Raw genomic sequence first — 21570 nt, forward strand, 5'->3', positions numbered from 1 at the left:
ATCTGGTCCATAAATTTAGAGCTTGCCTTACATAGAAAGACCCTTCTTTGCATATTAGAAAGTTTCAGTATTCTTGAGACTGGTTTCATTAAATTCTGAGAACCTATTAATATTTATGGTTATAGTCATTTGTGTGAAAAAAGAAAATTGGTTCCACACTCTTTAAAAATTAATAACTTGCGGCTCAACAAAAATGATAATAAATGTAAAATAAGTCAATTAGGTCATTAATTATCAAGACTGTCTCTGAAATGACTCTCACTTGAAGGATTAAAAATATTTGGGTTGTAAACACAAGTTCTCACTAATATACTTTGTCTCAAAGTCATTTCCCGGAGTTATTAATAAATATTTCAGGATATAAAAATTTATCAAATTAATTAAATGATATGGGATTATAGATTTTACATAGATAACTTATGGCAGAGAAAAAATAATCATGGTAAATTACAATGAATACAAAAATAGATCCTAATTGTTCTTTTAAAATTAATACATACATTTTCAATTCAAAAGAGTTTTCCATCACAATCTTGCAACATGTACTGAGTGTATAGAATAAGCCAGGTGCTGCAGCTGCAGAGAGGGGTAAAGAATGAGCTTTGCCCTTTGAGACATTTAAAGTCTCGCTGGAGAGACAGTACATACACCTAAAGAAGACCATTATTCTAAGTGAATTAACACAGTAACAGAAAACAAAATATTGCATGTTCTTACTTCTAAACGGGAGTTGCACATTGAGTACATGTGAACATAAAGTAGAAAACGACAGACACGAGGGCCTACTTGAGGGTGGAGGGCGGGAGGAGGAGGGTAGAAAGATGGAAAATTTACCTATTAGGTACTATGCTTATTACCTGGGTGATGAAATAATCTGTACACCAATCCCTCATGACAATTGACCCATGTAACAAATCTGCTCATGTACCCCTGAACTTAAAATAAAAGTTAGAAAGAAAAAAAGTCTAATGACCATTTACAACATTGCTTCCATGGGAAAACTCACTGCAATATAAATGTAGTTTTGTTACACAAATGACTCTTGATAGGAGGACAACCAGTACAACTTTTCAAATAATCCCAAGTGATTCAAAATGCAGATAATCTACTTTATTAAATTCTCAGGGCCATTTTTGGCAGGCATTGCAGTGAAACTGGATACTTCCTCCAAAATAGGCAGAACTTAAAAATTAGCTAGATACACAAAAATCACCAAAGACAGGTTTCTTGGAAGTACACCTAAACCTTTCTTTCTCTTTTTTAAAATCATTAGATGGCTGATTATTCCTTTGTTCAAATACATATTCCAATAAACACTTACCAAGTACCTACTAAGAACCAGGCATGTAGATATAAAGATAGATTAAGCCTTGCTCCTCAGGCTCCAGGATTTACATGTGAACAAATAACAGTGTATTAAGTCTGATGAAAGAAGTAAGCCCAGGATGCAGGGGAACCACAACAGCACGGTCTTGGAGGGACTGATCCCTCAGTAGTCCTGAGACGAGTAGGTGAGGGCCAGGTGTGGAAGAGGGGAAGCACGGTCCAGCAGAGTGAGGTATGCATAAAAAACCAAAACCTTTAGAGAATGTGGCCAGTAGATTAGAAGAGCTGGAGAGTGGGGATCTGCATCAGAGGAGAGGGGAGAGAGAAGGCTGGAGACAGAAGCTGAAGAAGGCATCTGGAGAAGGTAGCAGGGACCAGATCAGGAAGGATTTTAATGTTCCAAGCTGGGAATCATTGGCTGTCGCCCAAAAGCAGTGGGGAACCTTGGCCAGAGTGTTAAGTCTTCTGATCAGAGGATCAGTCTGGCAGCAGTGGTGGGGATGTGATGGAAGGCAATGATAATGAAAACCAGCAAAGAGGCTACAGCACAACTCCAGGTGATGAATAACCAGGGTCTCAATAAAAGCAGTGGCTGTGCCTACAGTGAGCAGGGGGCAGAGCCATGAGTTATTTGGTAGACAGACTGGGACGTGGTGATTTTACTGCATACAGGGAAAGGGGAGAGGAGGGAGGAAGGAGTAGCTTCAGGGTGCAGATCTGGGCATCTGGCTGCACGACGGTCATGTTCCCTGGGTCACAGAAGACTGGAAGAGGTGCAGGCCTGGCGGAAGATGAAGGGGTACCTGGGAAGAGCAGTTTTCAAATAGGACATGCATCTCAGCTTGTCTGTCATGTGGGAGCCACTGGGGATGGTTTGAATAAATCCTGCTTTCTGGTTTTGATAACAAGTGATCTGTGATGTCTCTGTAGTACTCAACGTCACCACTCTTTTCCTGGGTCAAATTCACTTGTGGGTATGGATAGCTGCGGCAGTGAGCCTATAGAGGGTCAGACCAAGGGATAGGAAAGCCTTCAAGAAAGGGGACTGATCATTTACCTATCCATTTCTCCCACACCACACACAGCCAATGGGGAATAGCAATGTGGAGATGGGGTGCAGAACCTGACATCTGGATGCCTGCTTTTGGAAAGTGCCCTCTGATCCTGTGGGGGAACTGGGCTCAGCAGGGTTGAGGCATAAAAGAAGATCAGTTTTCTAGAATAGCTCCAAGTGGCCAATGTGCTACACGGAGGAGTTGGTCAGGAATGAACCATCCCAAAGGGTAGGCTTATTATACACAGGGGTCTGGGACTGGGCTTGGGGAAGCCAGGAAAAGGGACTCAGGGGCTGCCACAAGGATGCCAGGAGAAGATGGCAGGTGTCAGGAGGACTCAGTGCAGGATGAGGCTGTTCAGGTCTTTTCAGATGCAGAGCTCAGAAACGGCAGCTCTGACTGGCAGTCAGGGAAGCAGCCCATGGGAAGCAGGGAATAAGCTAGATCAAGCTGGCCCTTCCGGCCAGCACTCATGCTAAAGGAAATAGAATCCCAGGGTCTGAGATGTCAAGCCAAAATATAAACGGAGAGGTAGGGGCGCCAAGAAGCAGGGGGAGGTCAGCCATAGGTTAAGAGGCTTAACAAATCTGTCTGGGAACAACAAAGAAGGTGGAGTCCAAAGGTCTGGGATTCTTGGATTTGCTACTGCTAAGCCCTTAAGAGCTCCCTGGCACCACCAGAAAGGGTCTTCTGACAATATGTGGCTCTCATATCATGTGGCCACTTTCCTCTTCTACCCCAATTGCTCTCCCTATTAACTGTCCCAAAACCAAACAACTATAGCTCCCGGAACACATCGTGCTATTTCACACCCATTGTTTCATGCCTATTGCTCTCTTATCCTAGAAATATGCTTCCACTGCTTTGCCTACCCAGAGAAAGCTTCTCATCCTTTAAAAGCAAGCTACAATGCTCCCTACTCTAATCTTCACGGTATAATACCATTGCACATACTAGACTGTATGGCAACTGAGAAAAAATAAAGGTCATGCACCTCATGCTTGGCATGTAGTGTGCTTGCAATATGTGCTGGTGAGAGAATAGAAGCATATATCCTAACATAGGTCTAGTTCACCTTTCTCTGCCTGGGGTGCTGAAACGGTAATAGATTTCTCTAACTGGTTTGTTTCTAGAGCCTTAGCCATACTGTCTCACAGGAATTTTAGAAGAGATTCCTGATTGACAGGTGCTGGCCTCAGCTCAGACTAACCTTGCAGACCCTCTGGGTCTCTGCAGCCCCTCAGCCAGCACTGAGGTTCAGCTCTGCAAAGCAAGGGCAATATTTGGGCAATGTCAACCACATATCCTATTGCAGTCATACAGTGAGTTGGCCTTTCAGAGGATGACCTGAAGAGAGAGAGAGGTAACTCTAGGAAGGGGATTCTGAGCCTTGGGGAAGAAGTAAGGGAAGGAACAATGGGCTCCAAGAGATTCATGACCCATCACGAGGATGGGCATTTTTTGGGGGGAGGACAGTTCACAGCATTCATATGATTTACTAACAGGCCCTTGACTATTAATATTAATATTCACCATTCCAGAAATAGGCTTTGCTTGAGGCAGCTCTGCTCAGAGCACCAGCTGTTGAATCCAGATCCCAGAGGACTTGGTCACGGTCAGGACAGATCAGGGAAGAGAGCCGAGTTCCCCTACAGCTCAGCATTTACACACTCCCATACCAGCCTGAGAGAAGCGTTTCTGAAGGCAGATGTACATATTTTAAAGAATGTCCAGGATCTGTGTCTTGTACAACTGCAAATGCAGTGAGTAAGAGGGAGTTAGCCTCAGGATACCTCTACCTTGACCTTTATGTTCCTTAAAACAACAAACCTGCCAAAGAATAAAAAATAAAAAGGCAAATCTCCAGGGTCTCACTTGTGATGAAAAGTTTGCTTTGACCTCGCGGTCTCAGTCCTGAGCTCAGGAAACACTAATAAATAGACAAATCCTGAGCAATGGCTCTTTTACATTTGCCTTTTTTTTTTTTTTCTGGCAGAGAAGCATGTGGTATTAGAAGGCAGCAGATAAAGGCTTTCCATACTAAAGAGGCAAGAAGCACACAAAAGAGAAAGCAAACCTAAAACTGGAGAGGCTGACACTAAACTCTGGGGAATTGAGAGTCACTTTTTACCCACATCCTGTAAAGGGCAGAAAAAACACAGGAAAAAGGTTTCTACTAAAATATGTGTGTTCTGTTTTTACATTTTTTGAATAGAAAAACATGCATCACTCAAATCCACTCAGATATCTGAATATCTGTTGGATGTTTTTTGTTTGTCTGTTTGCTTGGTTCCTACTGTTCCTTCCCTGACTTCTGAAAAGATAATTAAAAAAAAATCCTCAGAGTGAAAGTTTAAGTTTTAGTTGTTAGAAGCACATGCCTTTGTACCCAAACAGATGTGGGCTCTGTCATTGACTTGGTAAGTAATGCTGGATAAGTTTCTGAATCTCTTTAAGAACCCAATTCTTCAGCAATTAAAATAGAAGTGGGAATAGTACTGACTTCAAAGAGTTGCTAAGAGAATTAAGTGAAATGATGCATTAAAAAATCTTAGACTAACCTGGCATACTGTAAGCATTCAATAAATGGTAGCTAAGCAATAGGAGTAACATCTCTGTCAATAAAGAAAAACAATTCTAAGGACACATTTTTGTGCACAATCATGCAAGCTATAACAGGTAGAAAGGAAGAAATTAAAAAAAAAACAAAACCAGAAACAGTAGGCCTGTGTTTCTTAGTGAAAATTCCCTACTTTATACCTTAGAAGGGGTGTCAGACTGTCTTCCTCACCTTCACGTGAGTTTGGGTCTGGCAGAGAAGTGTCCCCCTTCCCCTATAACAACATGGGTCATCCATCCAGGCCCATGGCAAGTGCAGAAAACCACAGCCTGTGCCATCGTGCTTTCTGCCCACCTCCACTACCCAACTTAGCCAACTGGCTGGACGGTTCTCCCATGATCATTATCCTTCAGAAGCTATTAGCACTGCACTTTTCTTTTCTCCAAAAAAATTTTTATCTCTTTTCACCATGTTAGAAAAAAATCGTCCCTTAGTTTTTTTTTTGTTGTTTTTTTTAAAGCAGTGCAGCCTGGGGTAATTCCTCTTCACGTTGGACAATCACTCCAGCTAAGTTTGCATGGAATTGTGTCTGCCCTAAGTGGCAAGCTTCAATCCTGCTCACCTCTTATTCAGACCACGTAAAATACCTTCAGCAAACGTACTGCTCACATCATAGTTTTGCATCCACGCTGATCTCCAGGGAGCCAGTGTTAATCCCAAGTACATTTTCTCTATACTTGTCTCCCCAGTTTGAGTCTTACTTCTTCCAAGATTTCTATAAGGCTTTTCTTACTCAACACTACATTAAACCTACATTCTATTTCTTTCTAGTTAAACTATCTTCCCCACAGCGGAGAAAGAAAAGAAAACAAAGCTTTCTTGTTTCATTTTATCAAAGAAAGCTGACTCAGCTTATTAGTAAAATCAACAGAGATGTAATTTAAGGACTCTAGATAACTCCCTTATCATCTACCAATTCCTTCAATATCAGGGAAGCATGGCTCGGCACCAGGATTTGGAAAGATAGGATTCCACATGTCTGCCACTTTGGACATTCCTTATTTCTATCCTTTCAGTAAGTGGCAGCCACAGTTTACATGAGCACAGAGTTCAAAGGAAATCACAACAATTAAACTTCCTTACCCGGCAGTCTCTCTGAAGTGTTTTCATAAGCGCGTTGTATGTTTCCGTATCAAAATACAACCCTTCGTGCATGTCTTGCAGGAAATCTAAGTCCTTAAACGTGGGGTTGGATTTCTCTCTCTCTTTACGGGATGCTCTTCGCTTATACGTTGAGCCTTTCAAGTCATATGTAAAGTGCATTCTCATGGAGCGTGGCAAAACGTTGTTCATCACCACAATCCTGATATTAATGCCTCCTGATTGCATACAATACAGTCCGTAAAATTTTGGCAAAAGAGTCCTTGGATTCTGGTTTAAATTCTAGAAACCAAAAAAAGAAAAATATATTTACAATCTTCTATTTTGACAAAATAATGCTCTGCTAAAGATGTGTTTTCATGCAGATATAATAATTAAAAATGGGATGTGATTATCTTTATTAATGTTCATTACTAAAATTTTGCTGTTTCTAATTTATTTCTTAAGTCTGCTTATTGGACAGCAATTTTATTTTTCTAAACTCAGGGCAGTGAAAGTGACTGAACTGGACATAATGTCCCAAATTGGCTCCAACTAAAAACAGGCAAAGAATTGACTGGTGCCATGAGTGACTATTCTCTAAGGTAGCTAAAGAGAAAACAAGTTGCCAAGGTATAAGGGATGAACATTTAAAATTTTAATAGCTCCTGCAAAACTGTCTTCCAAAATGGCAGAGACCAATTTACAACCACACTATGAAGGACCGTACACAGATTTTCCCATTACTCTCACCAGGGCTGAATAGTACCCAAACTTTAAAATCTTTGTAAACACGATTGACGAAAAATAGAAACCTGTTTTTAAAAATTTTAATGCCATTGGTTATTTATGTATTTTTAGTCACCTTAAAGATAACTTCGCTCATTTTTTTCTGTAGGTTTTTGTCACTGTTGAAATTCTTGATATATTCTGGATGTTTACCATCTCTCTCATCTATATGGGGTAGTTTCTTCTAGTCTGTTGTCCTTTTTATTATTTAAAAAAATAGGGAGGCCGGGCGCTGTGGCTGACTCCTGTAATCCCAGCACTTTGGGAGGCCGAGGCGGGCAGATCACGAGGTCAGCAGCTCGAGACCAGCCTGGCTAGCATGGTGAAACCTTGTCTCTACTAAAAATACAAAAAATTAGCCTGGCCTGGTGGCGCGTGTGTAATCCCAGCTACTCGGGAGGCTGAGGCAGGAGAATTGCTTGAACCTGGCAGGCAGAGTTTGCACTGAGCCGAGATCACGCCACTGCACTCGAGCCTGGGTGACAGAGCGAGACTCTGTCTCAAAAAAAAAAAAAAAAAGAAAAAGAAAAAGAAGAAAAATAGGGAATACATGCCTACTTTTGTTCCCTTTTAAAGTAGATAAGAAATTAAAAAGTTTACAAAAGGGCATGTATTCAATGAAAAGTGTCTCTGCTATCCTTGATTCTTCCCCCAATTCTCAACATTTGAGAAAACCACTGCTCTCACTTTATTTCATTCCAGAAATATTCAATGTGCTTATATTAATTTTGTGTCTGGTATTTTTTGTTATATAAATGTGTTGCCTTAAAAAAATTTCTTTTTTTTACTTTTTGAGAGACGGAGTCTTACTCTGTCACCCAGACTGGAGTACAGTGGCATGATCTTGGCTCACTGCAACCTCCGCCTCCCAGGTTCAAGTGATTCTCCTGCCTCAGCTTCCCAAGTAGCTGGGACTACAGGTGTGTGCCGCCATGCCCAGCTAATTTTTGTATTTTTAGTAGAGATAGGGTTTCACTATATGTCGGTCAGGCTGGTCTCAAACTCCTGACCTCAAGTGATCCTCCCGCCTTGGCCTCCCAAAGTGCTGGGATTACAGGCATGAGCCACTGCACTTGGCCTAAATGTGTTGCCTTTTGATGCGGTCATATTTATTTACTTGTTTCTTATTTGTGTGTGTGTGTTTGCTTTTTGTTTTTGTTTAACAAAGATTTTTTATATCCCAAAGTCATAAACTTTTATTTTCTTCCAAATTTTTAATAGTTTTGGTCATTCTACTTGGTCTTTACTCCATATGGAGTTAACTTTGTGTGTATGTGAAATATCTGAAATAGAGAATTTAATTTTTTCCTCAAATGGATACTTATTGAACAGTCTGACATTTTCCAATTGAGTTTAAATCCCCCCATGTCAATACAGTAAGTAGACAAATTCACACAGATCTATTTCTGGACACTTTATTTGAATCCGTTAATTTATCTTTCTAACACTGTACTCATCCTACATCCTTAACATTAGCTACAGCCTTATGGATTTTTGGTATATGCTATAGCAGGCCTGCTATTTTTCTTCTTCTTCAAAAATGTTTTCTCCATTCTTACAATCTTTCTGTTTGATTGTTCATTTTAAAAAAACATTCTTCAAATGAGACTTGCTCTCACTTTCAAAGAAATTGGCTTTGTCAAGCTACGTGAAAAATCCTGTTAGAATTTTTGCTTGGAATTAGACTGGATTTATAAGTTGATTTGGGAGCAGTTGAAATCTTTACAATACTGAGTTCAAGAACAATGCAGATTTCTTCATTATTTCAGATCTTCTTTATGTCCTTCAATAACATTTTGTAGTTTCCTTCATATTGGTCTTGTAACATTTGTTTTTACAGATTCAAGCATTTTAGAATTTCTCTTATTACATTCTTTCTGAACTGATTATTGTTTATGTTTTCCACTTACTATATCTTGCTTTTCCAATCAGAATTACAGTACTCACATGACTATTTACTTATTTCTTTATTTTTCTAATAATGTTCATTATAAGTTGTTGTCATCATGAACAGGATCTCTTTTTTCCCTTATATTCTCCCACTCTATATCATCTATATAATGGAATACAATGGATTCTGTAGATTTATCTTTTATCCTGCAAATCTGCTGGAGTCATATCACTTCTAAAAATTCCTGATTTACTTTCTTGAAGGTTTGCTCATTTTGAATTCTGTCATTTAAACATAACAGTGCTTGCACTTTTTTCTATTTCTTTTTGTACTCAAGACTCAATGCCAGAATTTCTAGCAAATTTATCAGAAAGGACTATTGATGGGAGGGGCATTCTAATCTATTCCTATTGTTTCTAGAGAAAGGATTCTTGTATTTTTTCATGAGCTATTATGTGAACTTTCGGAAGATTGATAAATGTACAACTTGTATATTCATTTATTTACTTATTATGTTTTTTTCAAAAAAAACTCCCCTGCCAATATTTAGAATTTTAATTAAGTGAAGATGTTGAATTTTGAGGGCCTTAGCTTCTCCTCAACATCTATTTGGGTAACCACATGACGTTCACATTTTTTCTTGTTAATGGGATGGATTATATTGTTATACTAGCTTACATAATTGGGATAAAATCACTTGTTCAGCTAAATTTAATTTTTCTTTGAGACAGGGTTTTGCTGTCTCCCAGGCTGGAGTACAGTGGCTTGATCATAGTTCACTGCAGCCTCAACCTTCCAGGCTCAAGTGATCCTCCCACTTCTCAGCCTCCCAAGCAGCTGGGACCACAGGTGTGTGCCACCATGCCTGGATGATTTTTATTTTTTTGTAGAGATGGGGTTTCACCATGTTGCCCAGGCTGGACTTGAACACCTGGGCTCAAGTGATCCACCCACCTTGGCCTCCCAAAGTGCTGGGATTACAGGTGTGAGCCACCATTCCTGGCCCTTAACTTTTTATCTAATTTTAATTAAATATAAGTAGTCAAATATGACCAATGCAGTTTTACAAGAGGACAAGTATATCTGAGCTCAGAATTATGGAATTTTAAGATTTACTAATTAAGCAGGTTATCAAATATTATATCAATTTGATCCTAATTTTAGATAATTTTAAAATGTGTGCATGAACAAAGTATAACTGAAAGCATATATACCATATTTTAGTAATATGTATCTCTGGGAAAGAAACTATAGTTAGTTGTTTTTTTTTTTTTTTGGCTTTTCTATATTTTCTGTTTCTCTAAAAAAAAAAATTGTTCAGTATTGAAATATTTTAAAATCTGCCTGCATGCCACTAAGATTTTTATTGAGATTTTTTATTTTTATACTTCTATATGAGATTAATTTAAGTATTTAATGCTGTGTCTAGCAGATTTTGTAATTAAAATAATATTTTTACATAAAATGATTACATGGCATCTCATGAATGCATTTTTAAAAACAAAGATGATATTTATCACCACTTATAGCAAGTGATTGGCAGAACTTGGGCTTCTGAAATCCAGACAGCTTCATGTAGCCCTTCCAATCATAGAAAATTAAGAACTATTATAAAAGTACAATGAAACTGGAGGTATGAAAATGACTGGACTATTTGGGAAAAGTGGGGTTAGTTTTGAAAATTTTGGAGTAAATGTGTAGTAAATGCATCTAGGCTAAGTTACTGTTCCTTTGTCACTAAAATATTACCTGAAAGGTAATTTTTCACATTATCATATTTACCTATGAAATTCTAAATTCTGAAGTCTAGTAGCTGAGAACAGCTAATATAGAATATGTTCTGGTGTATTAGTGTAGGGGTTAAAAATGCATTCTCTGGAGCCCTTTTGCTTGTATAGCCCCAGCTCTGCAGCTCTCCAGCTGAATCACCCATGGCAAGTTACTTAATTTATCTTTGCCTCAATTACCTCTTCTATAAAAAGGTGATAATTGTAGTATCCAAGGTTGCTGTGAGGATTAAATGAGTTAATGAATGCAAAGCACTTAAGGCCTTGCTTAACATGTAGAAAGCAATCAATGAAAGTTAACCACTTATACTATTACTGCATACTGGCTGCAGAGAGCTTTGCAACACATTGCTTCCTTTATCTTTCCTTTATTTTATATCCTGTATCCTTCCTTTATCACAACAACTATGTAAGATAAGTATTTCCCAGATTTTTTTTTATTTTTTATTTTTTGAGGAGTCTCGCTCTGTCGCCCAGGCTGGAGTGCAGTGGCGCGATCTCGGCTCACTGCAAGCTCCGCTTCCCAGGTTCACGCCATTCTCCTGCCTCAGCCTCCCGAGTAGCTGGGACTACAGGCGCCCGCCACCATGCCTGGCTAATTTTTTTGTATTTTTAGTAGAGACCGGATTTCACTGTGTTAGCCAGTATGGTCTTGATCTCCTGACCTTGTGATCCACCTGCCTCAGCCTCCCAAAGTGCTGGGATTACAGGCGTGAGCCACCGCGCCTGGCCAAGTATTTCTCAGCTTTTAAAGACTGAGGGAACTAAGGCTGACCAGTTATGCTGCTTACTCAGGGTCACACAGTCAATTATTGGCTGGGCTGGGATTTCAACTCAGGATTGTGGGATTCAACAAGTATGCTCTGCCATTCAGTTCTAGTTTACTTTAAAAAATGTATTCAATGAATGTCATAGCATAATTTAAATGCAGAATAAAGCTTACCAAAGAGGAAGAAACATGCCTGAGTCACTGAAAAAACAATAGAAAAAAACTGTTGAGGAAAGTAATTAAACTTCAAGTAGAAGCGTTAATGATGTGCAGTTCCTTACCATGTAATAGCCTGGCAGTAGCTTCTGAAGAAACTCAGCTTCTTTGTGCTGAACTGTTTTGATGATAAATTCATCATCACTGGTCACAAAAAACAAGGATCCACTGGCTCCAGGGTTAGACAGTTCTATTAGAGGCTCACTGCAGATGGAATACTAAAAGGGTAAATGAACAAACATTAAAACATATACTTGATATACGTGATGCCTCCAAGGAGGACAATCATTGCATTGCACATCTTAGCTATGTTGAAACAAGAAGCCTCTCTACGGGCTTTAAAAGAGGCTCCACGTATACCGAGAAGGCTCTTTGTGAGATTTCTAAAGATTTAATTAGTCTGTTTATCTTAATAATTCTATGATGAAAAACAGACATACACTCCTTACCCCCAGAGTCATGCGATAGAATCATGAATCATCCTATCTGTCCAATGAGATAATTCAAACAGTCGTGTTGACTAAGGTGCTTTGTTTCCCGCAAATGTCCATAAAATAACAAGTGAAGATGTGATCTGCACTGTGTTTTATCACTTGAACACCAGCCCTATTCTCTTTTCATGATTTTCCCAGAAGATGTCATCTACTCGTGGTTTCAACAAGGAGATGACTTCAACATCTGTATCTCTAGGCCAGATCTTTTGCTAGGGCTCAAGACCTGTTCATCTAACACTTTAATAGACATTTCTATTTTGGTTATACCACACACAATTTATATGCAATAAGTTCACAATCAAGTTCATCTCAAGGCTGTGGTTAGCCCATATGGTGCCTTTGTGGTGATCAGAAAGATGCAACTCTTTATCTTGGCAGATGCGGCTCTGGGCTAGGATACAAAGTGGGTGAGTGGAAGAAAGGCTGGGGCCAGGCGTGGTGGCTCACGCCTGTAATCTCAGCACTTAGGGAGGCTGAGGCGGGTGGATGACGAGGTCAGGAGATTGAGACCATCCTGGCTAACATGGTGAAACCCTGTCTCTACAAAAAATACAAAAAATTGGCCGGGCATGGTGGCACGCACCTGTAGTCCCGGCTATTCGGGAGGCTGAGGCAGAATAATCGCTTGAACCCGGGAGGTGGAGGTTGCAGTGAGTCAAGATTGCACCACTGCACTCCAGCCTGGGTGACAGAGCGAGACTCTGCTCAAAAAAAAAAAAAAAAAGAAAGCCTGGATTCCAGTCTCCACTCCTTCCCCTTGGCCAGGTAGGAGAGCTTGAGCAGTGCACAGCCTGCACAACTGCATATGGTGACCCTAGATCATCTGCCCTCTGTTTGCTGCCTTTTCCCTCTTTTCCCTGAGAGAATGGGAGCATTATTTGCCTTATTCCCCAAACCAGGAACTAGGGCATCATCCTTGATTCCTCACATTTCCTCATCTTTCCTAACCAGACTGTTGATGCTGCCTGCCCCCTTCTGCCAACACCCTAAGTTCAAAGGTTTCATCATTTCATGCCTGGATTGTTAGGGCAAGCTTCCGGTCTTAATTGTCCACTCTCATCCCCTCTAGTACATTCACCAGGAAACTACGCATCTTTCTGAAATGCAAATCTCTTCATGTTTTTCTGGGCTTTCACATCTTTTGCAGAAACACAAACATTGCATGTTCTCACTTATTTGTGAGATCTAAAAATCAATGGTTCTTAACAGAGCTTTCAAGGCCATGAATGACCCAGCCTCCTCCCCAGCCTTCTCTCTCATGACTTCCTCCTTCAACTTTAGCTCTGGCCACAGAGACTAACTTCTCATGTTCTTAAAAGTGCTGCATACTCAGGCTTTTGTGTTTTCCTGTGCCTGCGACAACCTCCCTTCTACTTTCACCTGCCTACCACTCATTGTTGTATTTAAAAAATAACTATTGAGCATCTGCTATGTCCCCGGCACTGATAAAGCTTATATCCCAGGAGGAGGAAACAGACAGTAAACAAGTAAATACATTACACATCAGAAAGTGGTAAGTGCAGTGGAGAAAAAATGGATCATGGAAAAAGCAGCAGAGAGCACCAGCGAAGAGTGAGGAATGAGTTGCAGTAAATTCTAAATAGGGTGGTCACTGAAGGCCTCCTTGCAAAGGTGACATTGGAACAGAGGTTGAGACCAGGCAGCAAGCCACATGGCTATCTGGGGAACGGGCACTTCAGGCAGAGGGAAGAGAAAATGCAAAGGCCTGAGAGATGGTGGGTTCAAGGCAAGCAGGAGGCCAGTGGCCATAGCAGAGAGGGCAAGGAGGAGCCCTGAAAGGGAGGGACCCAGAGAGGTCAGGGGACAGACCACATCCAGTGCTATAGGCCACTGGAAGGACTTTGTTCTTTTCTCTAAGGGGGCCGAAAAGCCATTGGAGGGTCTGGAGCAGAGGACCACTCTGTTGGGTTAGGAAACCACTGTAGAAGGACAAGGGGAAGATGTAGGGAGCATAATTCATAGGCTGTTGCCACAGCTTCAGCTTTCAGTGCCTGCTGAGACAGCACTTGCTCTGGAAAACTCTTCCTGGTTCCGCGGATAAAAGATCAATTGCTTCCTGGCCCTGGATGTTCTCATCACAGAAGTCACCACAAAATCCTGCAATTGCCTGTTTCCTTTTCCTCGAGTTGCAGAGACTGTAAAACTCTGTGCAGCAGAAACCGTGACTATCTTACACTGTGATACAGTTCCAGGACCTGTGCCTTGGAACATGGTAGGTGCCTACATGGTAGGTACTCAAGAAATTTCCATCAGATGGCTGAACTCCACCAACAATTGTAGGGCTGTAAATATCACCAAAAAATGCTAAAAACCAGCTAAGAAGTCTGTTTTTGGTTTTGTTAAGCTCAGTGTTTATTAATTAATAAGCCACATAATTGACTACAGAAACACTGGGTGGCAGAGAAAAATATAAGGAGGCCATGCTGGTATGAGATAGACCCAGCCCGGCAGAAGCAGGGGCTTAAAGAACCACATCATCTTTAAATTTTTTTTTTCTTTTTCTTTTTTTTTTTTTTTTTTTTTGAGACGGAGTCTTGCTCTGATGCCCAGGCTGGAGTGCAGTGGTGCAATCTCAGCTCACTGCAAGCTCCGCCTCCCGGGTTCACTCCTACCTCAGCCTCCCGGGTAGCTGGCACCACAGGCACCCACCACATGCCCGGCTAATTTTTTGTATTTTTAGTAGAGATGGGGTTTCACCACATTAGCCAGGATGGTCTCAATCTCCTGACCTCAGGATCCGCCCGCCTCGGCCTCCCAAAGTGCTGGGATTACAGGCGTGAGCCACCGCACCTGGCCAAATTTTTCTATTTTTAAATTTTTGATCGACAAATAATGATTTGTTTAATTTTATTTTTTTTCATTTCAATAGCTTTAGGAGTACTAGTGGTTTCTGGTTACATGGATTAATTGTATAGTGGTGGAGCCTGGGATTTTAATGCACCCATCACCTGAGTAGTGGGCATTGTACTCAATAGGCAGTTTGTCATTCCCCATCCCCTGCCCACCCTCCCTCTTCTAAGTCTTCAGTGTCCATTATACCACTCAGCATGCCTTGGCATAGCTTAGCTCCCACTTAGAAGTGAGAACATGCAGTATGTTTTTCTACGAGACATAATAATTGTATATACGTATCGGGTATGTGATGTTTTGATCACGAATACATTGTAGAATGATCAAATCAGGATAGCTAACATATCCATCACCACACACACTTCTTTGTGGTGAGAATATTTAAAATCCACTTTTAAAAATTAATTTAGAAAGATATATATTATTATTAACTATATTCACCTCGCTGTACAATAGATCACCAGAGCTGATTTGTTCCATCTAGCAGACTTCATATCCATTTGCCCACATTTTCCCTGTTCTCTATCCACCCCCTACCACCTCAGCCTCTAGTAATCATCATTCTCCTCTACTTCAATGAGTTCGATTTTTCTGGATTCCGTAAGTAAGTGAGATCATGTGATATTTATCTTTCTGTGCCTGGCACATTGTCCTCTATGATCATCCATTCTGTTCTAAATGACAGATTTTGTTGTTTTTAAAGGCTGAACAGTATTCCATTGTGTATATACATCACATTAAGAAAATCCACTTGTCCTTTGATGGGCATTTATGTTGTTTCCATCTTTTCCATTGTGAATAATGCTGCAGTGAACATGGGAGTGCAGACATCTCTTCGCCACACTGATTTCTGTTACTTTGGATGGATACCCAGTGGTGGGATTGTTGGATCATATGGTAGCTCTATTTTTAGCTATTTGAGGAACCTCCCTACTGTCTTCCAAAATGGCTGTGTGAATTTACATTCCCACCAACAGTATACAAGAGTTCCCTTTGTTCCACATCCTCACCAAACACTTGTTATCGTTTATCTTTTTTGATAACAGCCATTCTAACAGGTATGAGGTGATATTTCATTGTGGTTTTCTCTCATGATTAAGAATGCTGCCCATTTTTTTATGTATCTATTGGCCATCTGTATGCCTTTTTTTTTTTTTTTTTAAGATAAGGTCTTGCTCTGTCACCCAGGCTAAAGTGCAGTGGCCTGATCACAGCTTATTGTAGCCTCGACGTCCCCAGGCTCTGGTGATCCTCTCACCTCAGCCTCCTGAGTAGCTGGGACCACAGGCATGTGCCATCACGCCCGAATAATTTTTTTGTATTTTTGTAGAGATGGGTTTTTGCCATGTTGTCCAGGCTGGTCTCAAACTTCTAGGCTTAAGCAATCCACCTGCTACAGCCTCCCAAAGTGCAGGGACTACAGGGGTGAGCCACCATGCTTGGCCTGTGTATCTTTTATTTATTTTTTTTTTTTTTTGAGGAATGTATAGTTAGGTCCTTTGCTCAATTTTAAATAGGGTTATTAGTTTTCTTGTTACTGAGTAGTTTGAGTTCCTTATTTATTTGAGATATCAACCCCTTATCTGATGCATTATTTGCAAATATTTTTTCCCAATCTGTACACTGTCTCTTCACTCTGTTGTTTCCTTTGCAGTGCAGAAGCTTTTTAGTTTGATGCAACCCTTTCGATCTATTTTTACTTTTTTGCCTGTGCTTTTGGGGTTGCATCCAGGAAATCATTGCCCAAATCAATACTGTGCAGTTTTCCCCTATGTGTTCTTCTAGTAGTTTTACAGTTTCTGGCCTTCTGTTTAAGACTTTAATCCATTTTGAAATGTTTCTTGTTTATGATGTGAGGTAAGGGTCCAATTTCATTCTTCTGAATATGGATGGCCAGTTTTCACAACACCATTTCTTGAAGAGACTATCCTTTCCCCATTGTGTGTGCTTGCCACTTCTGTCAAGTCAATTGACTACAGGGGTGTGTGTGTGTGTGTGTGTGTGTGTGTGTGTGTGTGTGTGTTTATTTCTGGGCTCTCTATCCTATTCCATTGGTCAATGTGTCTGTTTTTATTCTAGTACCATGCTGTTTTGATTACTACAGCTTTGTAATATAAACAGCCATATCTTGAGGATGTAGGCATCTGAAAAAACATCAAGGCTAAAAATCCCAAAATTTTTGTTCTAAGCTTGTGAATATTTAAGTCCCTATCATAGAAAAACCTGAAAGGAGGGAGACTGAAAGAAAAAGGGAGAGGAGGGAGAGAGAAACTAGCAGAAACATGATTAAAAGGTAGCTTCTAGATACACCTTTTACATTATTTTGCTTTGAAAATACTGAAGATAAAAGAAACAAAATTATCCCAGAAAAGAAAGAAGCACGTGTTTTCCGGCTTCCTAAGTCATTGGCAACTTTCATCGTCCACTTCCCCTTCTTTCTGTTAGCCTTGCTTCTTGACAATCTCTTGCTAAACAGCATTAGAGACTAAGCCTACAGATGAGTTGAGGATAAGTTAGGAAAACAAAAATAGCCATCAGACTGCAGACAGGACACCATAAAAACCAAGAGGAATCAGAGAGCGCTTGCCCAGCCATGTGTGCAGACAAAGAGTCCTTGTGGAAGAGTGATTTGTGAAAAGGGCGTGAGATTTGTACCAGTTGCTAGTTATGTGATCCGAGTAAGGAATTTAGCATCTTGGAGTTTTAGAAGTCTCATTTCTAAAATAAAGTTAATAATATCTACTGGAAAGTTACTCGAAGTTTTTAAAGTGAATGCTTTTGAAAACCCTGGCAAAGAATGACTGCGTATTGCTGTTGTTAATTTTATGACATGATCACACACAGGTGAGAGAAGCACACAGCCTACAATATACTCACATTCCACAGGCAGGTAAGGAAGAGCTGACACCACCCTAGGATACACTGAGGTTCTCGACCTACTGCCCATGACTTCAGGGTGATCCAAAGAGACACTAAAACATTCTGAGTGAAGCAAGAAAATGTTGGGTTTCTTATTTACTCACGAATTTGGGACCCTAGAATATAAAGGTGTGGACTCCAAGCTCCCACAAAATGTAAAGGCAGACCCTAGACACTCTTTAGGAATTTGGATTCTTTGCTCGATGGCATTTGAATTCCTGACACTGAACTTCCTTATGGGTAGGAGTTTATGTTGTGAAAATATGAAAACAACAAAGGATGCAGAAATTAGAGGCTGCAAATTGAGAAATTAGGGGGTGATCCAGAAAGAGATGTCAAGAAGAAACTGGATTCAGACCTGAACATCTCCTCCCAATTAAAGTCTCCAACTCTTCTATAAGCAGTTACATTTAAAAAAAAAATGCAGTGACATAATATGAAGACTATTTCATTGGTTACTACATTGTCAAATATTCTTTTATTATGTCATTTATACATAACATGAATGAAATAATAAGTTGTTTTGATTCACTTTAATAACCCTTTGGGCGCTATTCATAGCCTAGCATCAATGTGCAATAAACTGTGATTATGATACTGAACAGGAATATCACCATTATGCTGTAGAATTCTATGGTTTCTCACTCTACAACTTGGTTACCACATTCTCTTCTAAGCCACCTTCTTTGCAACATTGCCTCTTAAAAGCAAACGAAGAGGAGAGATGGGAACATTTTAATTAGTCATGATCAAAAGCCCCCATGTGTGCTCCTGGGTTTTATGCACCTTTCAGGCACTTGTCATCTGTGCAAGCTGTTCTAATGTATTCATGCTCTTGCTTCTATTTCCTGCAGGGTCTCCCTGCTATACCCACTGGAGAAAAAGAAAAACCAAAGCACAACCCAGCTGGGCCCTGCAATGTAATTTAACAATGTGAACTTGCCCCATGTGGCGGAGATAATTTTATGTGCCATTTCTTCCCCCAATGGTATGAAATATTCACTCTGCTCTCTTTCTTATTGGCACAGGTGAGCCTGAAAAGACTCATATAAGTTCTACTGGATTTTTGAGTATCCAGGCATATGATGGAGATGTAAAGAACCCATGGCTAGTTGCCTAAGCAGAGATGGGAACGCTCTGGGGCCCCCTGGCTTTGCCTTGGGAGGTGTTTGTCTAGGAACAAATAAGGAAGAAGGAAAGTTTGCACTGCTGTGTGTGCAGAAGCCCCTTCATCATACTGTCTTACAATCCAAATTATGCATGTTTCAACATGAAACTTGTAATCAGCATGCACAGGGTGAATTTTAATGGGACTGAGAGCATAAACAGAACAATTCAGGAAGGAATCCAGATGCAACAGCAAAAAAACTAAGTAGAAATACACACATTTTGCAGGTATTCAATATCACACCTAAGTATGGAGTTACCAATGGCTAGAGATTGTTCTCACACCCCCAACTTAAATCACTCTATCTTCAAAAGTGTGGTTTGAGTACCCCCGTTTGACACCATGATGCTCTTTGTGATTGGCACTGTATCCTTTGTTTCTTCACAGGGTTTTTCAAGCAATGTCTTATTTCCTATTTCTGTGCTTTCCTTTAGCTAAACTCTTCCAAAATGTGTTTTATTAAAGGTGTTTGACTTCTTCCGGCTGTGTTCTTCAGAATGGACAATCACAGATCAATGGGCTAGGGAGAGGCTAGTTTGAGTACATATTTGGTAAGAGGTCTGTGATTCTCATCAAATGTGGAAAGCATGAGGCCAGCTCGTGAAGGGTCTTCAAGCTCTTAGGGAAGGATGGGGAGACCACTGTTTGGTCTAGGCTCTGCCCCACCAATGTGCGTAAGCTTGGGCATCTCCCTTTGCTGATCCCAGATTCAGATTCCTCATCTGTAAAACGAAGGATTGAGCTAAAAAGTCGCTGAAGGTTATTATATCTGACACTCAAGCATGCTGTGTCATGCAAACGACCCTTTCCTCATCTATCGCACTCCAGATCATTAGGTGCGGTCCCACATAGAGCGGTTTGCAGGTGAGCTTCCAGAGACTCCAAGGTTTGTTGGGGAGCTGCCTAAGTCCTGTGCTGCAGGTGTCCCCAGTGCAGGCACAGGTGGGTGGCAGCAGCTGTTGGGGACCAGGTAGTCATGTTTAGCTAGTGCCATTGCCTTTGTTCTGTTTCTTGCAAGCCCCAGAGATGTGTCTAGTCACTGAACCATGCGTGTGGTGAATGAGGGAGGTGGACACATGGAATCAAACAAAAGCACACTTACATACCTGGCTCTATCTTTCCCCCATTTTGTGTGTGTGTGTGTGTGTGTGTGTGTGCGCGCGCGCGTTTCAGACACAGTCTTGCTCTGCCGCCCAGGCTGGAGTGCAGTGGTACAATCTTAACTCGCTGCAACCTTTGTCTCCGGAGTTCAAGTGATTCTCCTGCCTCAGCCTACCAAGTAGCTGGGACTATAGGCTCATGCCACCATGCCCAGCTAACGTTTTTGTATTTTTGGTAGAGACGAGATTTTGCCATACTGGCCAGGCTGGTCTTGAACCCCTGGCCTCAGGTGATCCACCAGCCTTGGCTTACCAAAGTGCTGGGATTACAGGCATGAGCCATCGCACTCGGCCTTTCTCTACCTTTTAAGTTATATTTAGATACATAAAAGTGAAAAGAATTGTGAAATTAACACTCACATATCTATCTTCCAGCGTCAACTCATGGACAACTCATTCATGATCAATCAATGATCAACTCATGGCCAATCTTGTTTCTTTTGGACCTCCAACCACTCTGCTGCCTTACTTCTCTCAGATTTTTCTTTTGGGGGGGCATTCAATTTAACAGTTATAGTGAGATATTAAGTCAGATAGCATTCAATTCACCCATTTAGAGTATGCAATCCTTCCCATTAATTTTTGAATTGATAAACAAAAGTTGTATATTTTTATGGTATACAACATGATGTTTTGATATGTGTATACATTGTGGAATGCCTCAATGAAGCTAATTAACATATTCGTTACCTCACATATTCATCACTTTATTTGTGGTGAGAACTTTTCCTGTTTTAAAAAAATGATATATAATAGTTGTACATATTTTGGAGGTACACGTGATATTTTGATACCTATACACAATGTGTAATGATCAAATAAGAGTAATTGGGATATCCATCACCTCAAGCATTTATCTTTAAAATCTACTCTCTAAGCAATTTTCAAGTATATATTATTATTATTACCTATAGTCACCTTGTAGAATAGATCTCCTGTATTTATTTCTCCTCTCTAATTCAAATTTTGTTTTTTATTTATTTTTATTTTTTTGAGATGGAGTCTTGCTCTGTCACCCAGGCTGGAGTGTAGAGGTCTGAACTTGGCTCACTGCAACCTCCACCTTCCAGGTTCAAGTGATTCTCCTGCCTCAGCCTCCCGAATAGCTGGGATTACAGGCATGTGCCACCACGCCCGGCTAATTTTTGTATTTTTAGTAGAGACAGGGTTTCACCATGTTGGCTAGGCTGGTCTCGAACTCCTGACTGCAAGTAATCTTCCCACCTCGGCCTCCTGAAGGGCTGGGATTACAGGCATGAGCCACCGCGCCTGGCTGTCTAATTCAAATTTTGTATGCTTTGACCAACTCCTCAGATTCTATTGAAGTACATCCCAGATATCAAACCATTTCATCCATAGATATTTCAGTATATCCTCTAAAAGACAAGGATTCTCCTTTTAAAATAGAACCACAATATTATTATT

At 40.5% G+C, this 21570-nt stretch overlaps 1 protein-coding gene across 3 annotated transcripts in view; it reads right to left on the minus strand.

Moving 5' to 3' along the window:
• The window catches only part of PIP5K1B (phosphatidylinositol-4-phosphate 5-kinase type 1 beta), a 307597-nt gene that overhangs the window by 112475 nt on the left and 173552 nt on the right, over window positions 1-21570 (minus strand). For all 3 annotated transcript variants that reach the window (XM_030822532.1, XM_003273866.3, XM_030827193.1), the window contains 2 exons: window positions 11599-11751; window positions 6085-6384 (listed from right to left, as the gene is read on the minus strand). In XM_030822532.1, the coding sequence (XP_030678392.1) occupies window positions 6085-6384; window positions 11599-11751 (453 nt within the window). The remainder of the gene's footprint in view (window positions 1-6084; window positions 6385-11598; window positions 11752-21570) is intronic.

The sequence above is a fragment of the Nomascus leucogenys genome, chromosome 1a (genome assembly GCF_006542625.1).
Source record: "Nomascus leucogenys isolate Asia chromosome 1a, Asia_NLE_v1, whole genome shotgun sequence".
Lineage (NCBI taxonomy): Eukaryota > Metazoa > Chordata > Mammalia > Primates > Hylobatidae > Nomascus > Nomascus leucogenys.